This window comes from Nematolebias whitei, chromosome 14 (assembly GCF_014905685.2).
Source record: "Nematolebias whitei isolate Nwh7 chromosome 14, NemWhi1, whole genome shotgun sequence".
NCBI classification, from domain to species: domain Eukaryota; kingdom Metazoa; phylum Chordata; class Actinopteri; order Cyprinodontiformes; family Rivulidae; genus Nematolebias; species Nematolebias whitei.
In genome coordinates, this window is record NC_056511.1 from 33,638,480 (window position 1) to 33,650,136 (window position 11,657).

Consider the following 11,657-nt stretch of genomic DNA (forward strand, 5'->3'; position numbering starts at 1 on the left):
ATAAATAACAGATATAGATTTGATTAAAGATTCAATATTGCAGTGCAAGTCGTGTATCAAGTAACTAAAGGAAAGAATTGCACGTAAACTATTTGTCTTTTATCTCCTCTGACCTCATTATAATTTCTGTAGAACTACTGCACTTACAGTCAATAAAGAAAAGGTATTTTCAGTTATTATTATAATTTTTTTTTACATTTACATGTTTTCTTTTCATTCTTTTTTAATGAATTTTTGACATTCAGAATTTGTCAAGCACGATAAACACTGTATAGCAAAAGAACTAAAACTGTATCACTTTTTTTGTTTTGTTTTTCAGCAAGTTATTAATTAAAAGTTTGAGTCTTATGAAGCGAAAGCTCTCCTGGAATCCATATAAAAAAATAAAACAAAACCAAAAAAAAAAATAAAAAATCACCAAGAGTCAGGTTTGAATCTGCAGAATACCATAACTAGCTACAATTATCAATCAATGGACGGAGAACAATCACCCTGATTCGTGTGTATATTTATGATTGTGTTTTGAGCTTCCGCATTGAAAAAGGAAATGTGCCATTTTGGGTAAAGCATGGAATACTGATGTTTTTACAAATAATAACACACAATGGCAATAAATAAATAAAAATCTGTGCAATGTTTGCCGGTGTCTTTAAAAATGTTGCACATCGGTCTAATTCTCAAATCCCTCATAAAGAGAGATATGCGCCTAAAACTGTGCTGCCAACAAAACAGCGTTATGTATACATTTAGGGGAAACCCCTCCCATATTTTTATAAGCTGTTGATGACGCAATTAGCACCTGATTTTCAAGAAACAGAAACGTTTCTGATACACAGAACGAACAAATTACCATTGGTATGTCTCAGGATATGAAACAGAGGAAGAAGAGCCATTTGTTGCACTGTTGTCATTAAAGAAACAAAACATATCAGGAGATATATATTTCATTCTCTGTTCAGTGCTGAGTGTTGAACATTGCTCTGCAGATAAATTGTCCAAAAAGTGTGAAAACCTATTGCTGTTTTAGCAATAGGAGGCAAATGATGCGCAATACTTGGTGCTCAAACCAAGTGCTGTACATTTTCAGATAATCCAGGCCAATATAATCCCTGGGATCAAGGCAAGTTTAAGACACTTTAAAAAAAAATGACTGGTTTAATATGAGGACATCCAAACATTCTGCTATATGACTTGTTGTCCAAATACGGGCTGGAGAATTCTGCAGATTCGTGCACAAAGGGACAAAAAACAAACAGTGGATGAGTCGACCAATGGCCAATGTCTGCATGTGGGACAGGTAGAAATGAGAAAAATCAGGAGCTGGAGCAGTGAGAATGAAAAAAACTGCTTTTTTACACGATCTTTGTGAGTCACAGGAACGGTTCATCTTTAGACTCCCATGAAAGATAAGATCACCGCCGCTCTCTCCGGGGATCCTGCTGTGGGACAGAGAACAGAATTAGTCACAAAAGTAATCCAGCCTCAGTAAAAAGCAAGAGAAAATCATCACTCATGCAACGTTGGACTGTGACTGGTTACTGCCACCATCATGCTGTTGAACTTCAGGGTCATTTAGAATAAAATATAGGAATCCATTTCTGGCTTTTATGTTCAATTGATTTTCTATTCTCCACTGTTCATCAAATCATTTAGAAATCAGTTGGATTTGAAATTATAACAGACATATAATAAAGGCTATGTGTAAAAGTAGTGAGTAAAGAATGCAAAGTAAGTTATAAATGTGTTGTTTTTAGCTAGATTTCTGTTTTACACACAAAAAAATAACGTTAACATTTAATATTCCCCACAGATACCAAAACAACTGAAACAATGGAATACATTTTTGCAGGATTTGTGTGCTCACTAGAGCCCGACTGATATATCGGTAGTGCCGATATTTTAGGCCAATATAGACGTTTGTGGACATATTGTATCGGTGATAATTGGCACGTTATGCGCTGATATAAACACTTCTAATTTTTGCTGCTAAAATGTTGGGAACGAGCCGTGTCCAACGGTTCGTTTCCAAGCCATTATAATTGTTGTAATTGTACAATGTATCCAGCAGAGGGCGCATGAAGACAACTTTCAAGTCAAGTCCGTTCGTTTTACTTTCACTTTTGAGTTAATTACAGCTGAAGCAGGGAGCAATACTGCATAGCGTATTTTGCTGAACAGAGCACGGTAAGTTTATTTGAACTGATCTGTAAAACAAATCAACAACAATAAATTATCTTCGATCCTCCAACCCGCTTGTCTTTAGCTACGTGCCTCTCAAGTTAGCTAGCTAATGTTTAGATAACCTAGCATAGGCTATTGCTTTGTAATCCTTTAGCCAGAACAATAAATCTAACGAAGAGTCAAATATATATCAGTGTTAATAAAGTTATCTTTGTCGTCCTCAATTAAATGTTTGACTGAAATCTTTACTTTTCTGCAAAGAACAAAAAACAATACCATCGTATGTGACTGACTGTTTAAATAATGAACAGTGTTTCTTTATTTAATTTATATTTTTCTGACAAACTTGATAACTTTATGGTGAATAGTCGAACATAGAAAATGTGAATGCATTTTAGGAAGACTGTTTCAAGACTTCAAGTGTTGAAACAGGTTTAAAAGTAGCTGTTTACTTTGATTCTTGTGGGTGGACAAAGCTCAGAAATTTTCAGCCAATACATCGGTTATCGGCAGTAGCCGTACCGCCAAATATCAGTATCGGCAATAGCCAAAATGTTCATATCGGTTGGGCTGTAGTGTACAATAATGTGAAACCTATTTGGGATGATTCATTCCTGATTTTTTTTACTGTCCATGACAACCTTTTAACCTGAATCTCTATCCACCTACAGCCAGATGTGCACAACAAAACTCTGAGCAGCAGCCAATTTTATGCTAATCTCAGCTCAATATAAGCTCAGAGATTGCTTCACCGGAGAGAGCAGCCCGTTTCAATCTCAGTGCTCTCAGCAGCGCTGGATTGAGGCAAATTGTTGTGTTTCAGAAGGACAGTAGTATTTGATTCCAATCCATTTATTTCGAAAAGTATGATAACCAAAGATTTGCACTGAAAGCTGTTCATTCAATCAATTTGCGAGGCTAACCAAGCGTTTGTATCAAATATATAAAAAAAGGGATAGAAAATATCAACAAAATATTAGTGGCTCTACAAAAATGTAATTAGCAGCCAGCATACCTCCAGTTGTAGAATGGACTTCCTTTCATTTTGGAAACTTCAGAACAGAAAAAAACAAGAAACAAGTTCAGTGGAAGATAAACTCACACAACACAGTCTATACAAATCAAACCCCATTGTGTTTGCCCCCCGCCCTCCATGTGCAGCTGCATGCATATTCATATTGTTTAATCTTCATGGTTTACTTTGTAGAACCACCTGTGTGAAATCAAAAACAAACAACATCTGGAGTATTTTTTTTTTATAGCACTTCCATACTGACAGCAGTTTACTGTGCACCAGAGAGCTGCTGCAGAATGCATCTAATTTAGATCAGCCGAATTTCTTGTCCTTGAAGAGAACTCCTCTGAATCTGGGCTTCTTTGCAGTGCTCCCCCTCTTACGCCTACTGGTTATGCTATGATCGTGTGTTATGTATCTGCAATACGTGACCTACATACTACATAAGACTTCAAAGAGAGGCGGATTTGGGCGGTGGGGGGGATGGTGGGAGATTTTTTTTAGCTTAATTATGGGGAAAAAAAGGGTAGAAAGTTTGGCCTACAAACACACATCTTATCAAAGTTTGATTTTCTCTGAGCTGGATTTCCAGTTTTAAATAATCAATATTGTTTTGTGTGTGTAAATAGTATAATAGCAAAAGTGTGTCAGGAATGACAAACAACCTGGATCAAATTATGTCTTAAATATGCATTAAAATAACTCAGCGAAGATATTTTAATATAGAGCTGCACAGTGTTAGAAAAAAAAAACTTGTTACATGCAACATTGTTAATATTGTAAAAAAATGATTTAAACTGCAATGAACCCATAATTTACTAACTTCTCACTTTATATTCCAGCATTGCCATCATCTAAACTAGGCGTGGGCCTGATGGGCAATTGAGTCCATTGAATTGACCATGACTATTCTTAGCATTATATACACTTGAAATATATTCTCAGTTTGATACCAGCAAAGCCAGTAAAAAACCCTAAGCCAGAAAACCACTGGTAAAAATAAAATAAGACTTTTTAGTGCACAATGTGATGTGTAAAAATAAGTTGCTATGGCACTGTTTATGAAAAGCTACATGTCTGGAATATGTTATAAACAAGCAGAAAGCTGACAAGCTTTTCTTGCACCCCATCGCTTGAATAGTGAATGTTTGTTTTCGAGATGAGTGTTTTTCTGGACTTGAATTAAACAGAGGATGCAACTAAAGCTTAATGTTTTTAGTGCAAGATATTGAAGTGGGTATGAGTTGCATGGCATATGAGATAGCTTTTTTAAATTGATTCTTTCATTTTTGTAATTATTAATTGTTTGCTTGTCCGAAGCAGCGCAGTGACGGATTCTCGACCTCTGGCGAGTGGAGAAAACTTTTATCCACAACAAGGCAGAGTGCAGCAAGAGGGTGGCCAGTGTAGAATAATCTTTAGCCATCCCGTTTTAATTTGACTATGCTTCTTTTAATTTTCTTTCTTAAATTTATTGAACATAACAACAGATAATAACAGAAACATGTACTAATATACAATATTCCTGCGCTCCAAGGAGTGGGAAGAAGTTTACATTTATATTAGCCCACCCCTTCTCCTGCGACCTTACTCCCATCACTTCTTAATCATAAAAAGTAATTGATAATTAATAAAGTGCGTTTCAAAATGTAGAACCCCTGTGACTGTCATCTTAAGACAATAATACAATGTACAGTCACATAAACAATGATAATGGGTGATAGTAACAATAATAATGATTAATGAAATCTGATATCCATCTATAATCATCATTTTATATCATGTTTTAAACGTCTTCATGTCTGGACTTTTCTTGAGCTTCACGTTCAGCCTGTTCAAAACGTCACTCCACAGACAGAAACACATCATTGGTTTTCTTGTTCAAATCATCTTCGCCTGATATTGACATATACCTCTTAACTCCTAAACTTCTTCCCTTCTCTTTAATAGTTTTTGAATATTTTCTGGCAGTTGGTTATTTTTAGCTTTATGCATTGCTAGAATTGTTGGTATTTAATTATGTCGATAAGTTTTAGCAATGTTGACTGTATAAATAGTGGAGGGTCATTCCACAATGAACCTTTTTCAGTTAGGTTATGCTAATGGCACACCCAAATCGAACATGGATGCTGCCCCTCCACTGCTGAGGAATAATTTTGGTTTGTGAAGACTGGTAACTCGGTAGTCTCCAAGAAGTCCCACTGTTCCATTCCATCACTTTGTATTTGTTGGTCAATTTGTATGATCCACGTACTGAGCGTTGTTAATTACTCTTAATGCTCTTTTTTATTTATTTATGTATGATAGTGACTATAGTGTTGTTTTGTTGTTGATAACTATAGAAATAATTTTGGATATTTTAATTGAACATGTCTGATGTGAGGTTTCAAAGTCATTCTATCATCGATGATACTTCACTGACCTACACAAGGTGAGGTCAGTGAAAAATGTTCGGGCTGACTCTGGCAGATCCTGATCTCCCACTCCATGGTGAGTTCAGGTTGCTTCCATCTGAACGCAGGTATCTACAGCCCAGATGTCAAATGAACAGACTGAAAAACGTACTTATCCCTGCAGCGATCAGGCGTTTCAATGAATAATGATTTATGTTCTGTTATTTAAGTGTCTTAATGTCTTAAGTATGGTTTTATATGTCTACTGACTGTGACATAAATTCCCTCTTGGGGTAAATTAAGATTCTTGAAATTGAACTTCATATGAAAATTGTAAATCTTCATTCTTTGCAACACTGCTTACAAAAAAAATATTAGTAAAGAATTGCTTCTCCAACAAATACTATTCTACAAAAAAACCCAAAAAAAACGTGTTCCACAAAATGCAATACATCTTTCATATGATCTAAAATTAGCATTTTTCTCATTCACAATTATTCCAGTGTCAACATACCTCCAGTGTGGACGCTCTGGAGTCTGTGGTTTCACTTGGGCCTATGCTCCTGGGTATACTGGACACGAAGTAGCCAGCTCCTTTGGGAATTATGGGCTGTCTCACAACCACTTTACCCTTCCTGGTTTCTGCAAGAAACAGGCTGTACCAGTAAGCATCACTGGATATCAGGGTGGAATCTGCGATGGTGGAGCTCCTCTGGCTGATCATACTGTTTCTATTGGCTGGAGGGATCTTGATGGCCTTGGGCTTTGGTTTTTGACACTTGAGCACAATTATAACCAAGATGGTTATCAGCAGCAAAAAGGACACAGCTCCTAAACCGATCACCAGGTATAGGTTTAGGTTTGTGAAGACTTCAAACTCTAGTGGCAACTCGGTAGTCTCTAAGAAGGTCATGGCGTGTTCCACTGTTGAAATCTTGATGGTGACTGTGGCAGAGAGAGCAGGGTCACCATTGTCTTTGGCAATAACTACCAGTCTCTGCTGTCTCGGGTCTCTGTGACTAAACATCCTTGTAGTTCGAATCTCGCCATTGTACTGATCCAGACTGAAGAGTGTTGAGTCGCTGATCTGCAGGAGCTGGTATGTGACCCTGGAGTTCTGCTCAGAGTCTGCATCAATGGCGACTACTTTGGCCACCAAGTGTCCTTTTTCCGTGGACCGCGGTATCACCTCTTCAATGACAGAACCATGCGCCCGCCAAGGTGACACAATGAGAGGCGTGTTGTCATTTTGGTCCAGAATGATGATATGAACCGTCACATTGCTGCACAGTGGGGGAACTCCAGAGTCTCTCGCCTCAATGTGGAACAGGAAATCCCTCTCTCTCTCGTAGTCAAACGTCTTGAGGGCATAAAGATCCCCGTTCTCGGGATTAATGGAAAAGAGCATTGACATGGACGTGTTAACAATCTCTTTCTCCATTATGAAATAAACCAAATACTGGTTCTCATTGAGATCTGGGTCAAATGCACTTAGAGATGTCAGCAGCGCCCCAGGTGGATTGTTCTCCACAACATGGATTGTGTAGAAGGACTGGGAGAACGTGGGTGCATTATCATTTACATCCAGAATCTCCAAGATGATGGTCTCGTTTTCAAATAAGGGGGGCGACCCTCTGTCTGCCACTAATAGTGTGATGTCATACTTGCTTTTTATCTCCCTGTCCAGCGCCTTTGACACCAGCAGCTCAAAGTAGCCCTCTGAGGATTTATTCAGGAGGAACGGTAAGGGTTCTTGCTGGTTCAGTGTGAGGTCCACTTCCCCGTTGCCTCCAGAGTCCCGGTCGCTGACGCTGACCACGGCAATCAGCGTCCCCACAGAGACATCCTCAGCCACTGCTCTTTTCAGGGACTTAATGGTCACCTCGGGGTAGTTGTCGTTCAGGTCTGTGACAAAAACCATCACTTTGCAGTGTCCTGACAGGGGGTTCGTCCCTCTGTCCTGAGCCTGGATGTGCATCTCAAAACTTTGACTCTCCTCATAATCGATCACACCCTTCACTTTGATCTCACCCGAGTTTGGGTCAAGAGAGAAGAGCTCCTGCGTTTTCTCTGAGGTGTAAAGCGTGTACGAATATATCAGCTGGGCGTTAGTGTCTTCATCTAAATCTGTTGCGTTTAAGGTCATAACCACCGTGCCTACTGCGGAGTTCTCTGAAACACTGACTGTAAACACTGGCTGGCTGAAAGAGGGGGCGTTATCATTAATGTCCAAGACGTTAATTATGATGCTAGCTGTGCCAGAGCGGGGAGGAACACCCCCATCCACAGCTGTTAAAATCAAATTGTGGACTGCTTGCTTCTCTCTGTCTAGTTGACCACTTAGCACTAAATCAACATATTTGGAGCCATCGCTGCCTGTTTGTATATCAATGTTGAAGTATTTGCTTTCACTCAGGTAGTAGGTCTTGATGGAATTCGCCCCCACATCTGCATCCACGGCGTTAGTTAAGGAGAATCTCTCACCGGGAGGGGTTGCCTCCAAAACGTCCAAGTGCATTGTCTTCCTGCGAAACACTGGAGCGTTGTCATTGATGTCCATGATTTCCAGCTCGATGTTAAAGATGCGCACGGGGTTTGCAAGTATCACGTCCATTTTCAGAAAGCACGAGGTTGTTTTAGTCATGCATATGCTCTCCCGGTCTATCTTTTCGCGGATGACCAGCTCTCCCGTGTCTTTGTTGATGTCAAGGTAATTTTTGCTGTGGATGGCATCGAGCTTGGCGTTGCGCTCCTCCAGACTGCGAACGTCCAGACCCAGATCTGTGGCTAGATTGGCAACAAAGGAGCCCGCTTCCATTTCCTCCGGTACCGAGTAGCGGTTGATGGAGAGCGCACATCCCCACAGTGCAGCGAACGTGAAAACAGCCGCGACCAGCCGCGTGCACACAGGCGCACAACGGAGCGCCATTATTGCAGTGGTTCTTAAAAAAAAAAAAAAAAAAAAAAAAACTAAAACAAAAGCGACTCAAATCCGTTCTTATGGTCAGGGTGTCTCGATGGGAGGGAACCCCGGGGTCATTCTCGCCTCCACGAGTTGTAGCAGGAGCTGCAGCAGCAGGCCATCTGAGGCGAAGAGCTGCTGGAGGAGCTCTGACAGCGGGAGCAGGGGCGGACAAAGCGTCTGCGCGGCCGGGGGGCCGGGCTTACTCATAGGAACCTATTTGACTTTATACTATCATTAGTACTATTATATAATAATAATAATAATAATAATAATAACAATCAAAGCAAGAAAGTTGCCCAAATTTAATCCACGATGGGTTACTTTCTTGGCGTTCTCTGGGTGTTATGTCCCCCCCCCCCCCCCAAAAAAAAAGTCACAGGTGCAGTAGGCTACAAATGGCCAAAGTGTTGCAAATACATATTTTTCCTCATAAACCACCAATATTTGATTTTTGTTTTGTGACAGCCTGAACGTGACACTTTTTTTTTAGTTTGTTTCAAATTTCACCCATGACACTTGTATCATCATCATCAACTTTATTTATAAAGCACTTTAACAGCAGACACAGCTGAAACAAAGTGCTGAACATCAGTTAAAAACAAGATAAAAACAAAGCATAAAAGCCAAGGACACAATGAACTAAAAACTCAATTTAAAACACAATAAAACAACGAGATAAACAGATTAAGTCAATACCAATAAAAATAAAGTAAAATCAAGTCTCAGTTGGGTTGAAGGCCAATGAGTAGAAATGAGTTTTCAGATGGGTTTTAAACATGGACAGTGAAGGGGCCTGTCGAACATGCAAAGACAGAGCGTTCCATAACTTAGGGGCACTAACAAAGAATATACCGGTATGATAGTTATATGTATGTGATAGTTATATATGTGAGTTATATGTGATACTAAACTGGATACATATCCAGGATTTTTCAAAGCAACCTCAGTCTGAACAGCCATGTTGCATTTCCTCCTACTTTTATGTCTTGTAGTAGAGATATGCAGATTGATTCAAATATTGATGAGGCAAGATCAAACATAAACACTGAACAAAACAAGCCTGTCAGCTAAAAATGTGTAGTCAGCTCTGACTGGGCAACAACTTAAAATAAAAAAAACACACACACACACACATACCAACATGTGACATCTATGATGGATTTTCTAAAATAAAGGAAGGCTGAAAAAAATAACGAGAATGGCCTTTTACATTAGTTCATGACGTGCTGTAGCACATCACAAGGTCAACAGAGTACAGCTACACAATTTGTGGTCAAAGCTAAATGCACATCTGCATGGAAGCTCTTGATTCTAATTCAGACCCACAAGCTGATCAGCGTCCAAGAAGCCCTCAAGGTTAGTGCATGTACAGAGCCCAGTCATTCCATGAAGAAACTATAATTCAGAAAGCAAAATTAAAAGTTTTTATTTGCAAGTAATTATAACTTTTTTTTTCCATCCACCATTTTTTTACAAAGTTATAACTTTTTTCTTATTCTCAGTTTCAAGGATTATACCATGATCTTGTGCCCAGATACTTCCAGTCATGGAAATTCTAGTGTCCTTTTGAGAACCACTGCTGCAGTCATAGTCAATCTTTATGACCATTTCTCTTGCCGTAGCCTTCAGTCTCACAGGAGGGCCATATTGATTATTCTGGGAGCACACTTTCTAACCCCTCCTGTGCCTATATGTACTTTTTGTAAACACATGTGCTGCATATGAAGTTTGTGTCTTCTTCTATGCATGCTAGTCACTTTGGTTATGAAAGGTTTTATTTTTTTTTACCAGAGTTTGTTGGAGGTTGCATTTAAATTATAATATGAATAACCATCAAAAACAAACAAAACAACAACAATGAAAAACAGGGCATTAAAACTTGCAATTATAATGTAGCCGAAAACACAAACCAATGTGAGAGGACACGTTTTAGCCACACAGCTGCATCATTGAAAGGACAGTTTGCCAAGATGGGAATCAGGATGTGGTAAAAACATATCGTTTGATCTTATCTGCCATGACAGTTACAAGTACACCAACCATCACTTTAACTGTTGCTCCCCAGACCTTTTTATAACCACAGATGGGACCAGTGGTAAAGCTGCTTGCTCCTCCGGGGCACAGGAACTAGTTACTGGTATCTTTTTTTTAGTAGTTCTTTTGCTCTATGATTTTATCTCTTCTTTTTATTGAGCACATTAAGCTTTTGTAAAGCTTCTGATTTCACACTCACTGAATTTGTTCTTCTGCAGCCTCACAGCAGACCAACATCTGAATCGTCTAACACACCTTGAGACTGCGTTGTTCTATTTAGTTCCAGAGATTTTGTTCATTTAACTAAGAATGGTGGTAGTGTCGGGCGGCACATTGGCACCGTTGTTAGAGCTGCCGCCTCTCAGTGAGAAGGTCGCCGGATGGAATCCCAGCTCGGTGTCTTTCTGGGTGGAGTTTGCATGTTTGCGTTCATGTCCGTGCTGGGTGGGTTTTCTCCAGGTACTCCAGTTTCCTCCCACAGACCAAAAACATGCATGTTAGGCTGATTGATAACTTTAAATTGTCTCTAGGTGTGAGTGAGAGAGTGAATGGTTGTTTGTCTTGTTTGTCTCTATGTGTCCCTGTGATGGACTGGAGACCTGTCCATGGTGTCCCCACCTCTTACACAATGACTTCTGATATGGGCAGCAGTGACCCCCACAACCCGACAAAAGGGAGAAGCAGGTAAAGATAGTGGATGGATGGATGGATGAATGGATGCTAGTGTCTCTGTGGAGTCACTGAAGACATCACAGTGCTGTTTTGACTAAACATAATGCACATCTGTATCAGTGTATTGTACATGCTGTCAAATGTTCATGTTCTTTTGTCCTGCAGCATAATACAATAAAAGGCAGGAAATAAAAGGATTGTCTTGTCATCAAATGTTTGTCTCCGTTGTTTAGATGATCTCAGCATGGTGTGCAGCATGTTACAGCTTACATGGAGCACATTTAGGATAACATTTAGCAAAATACAGCCATACTGTAAATCATAAAATTAGTAAATTAGTTCATATTAGCTTAGCATACCTCCACAAAATGGTCTTGTCCAAAGACAGTTAAAAAAC

The 11,657-nt window shown here is 39.4% G+C and overlaps 1 protein-coding gene across 1 annotated transcript; it reads right to left on the bottom strand.

Annotated features, from left to right (window-relative positions):
• Window positions 1–1,364: 1,364 nt before the first annotated feature.
• Window positions 1,365–8,733, bottom strand: LOC119420110 (protocadherin alpha-C2-like). The gene is made up of 3 exons (XM_037687485.1): window positions 6,104–8,733; window positions 3,197–3,233; window positions 1,365–1,439 (listed from the first exon to the last, which is right to left on the bottom strand). The coding sequence occupies exons 1-2, from the start codon at window positions 8,516–8,518 to the stop codon at window positions 3,222–3,224; spliced, it is 2,427 nt and encodes an 808-aa protein (XP_037543413.1). The 5' UTR covers window positions 8,519–8,733; the 3' UTR covers window positions 1,365–1,439; window positions 3,197–3,221.
• Between the last annotated feature and the right edge of the window lie 2,924 nt (window positions 8,734–11,657).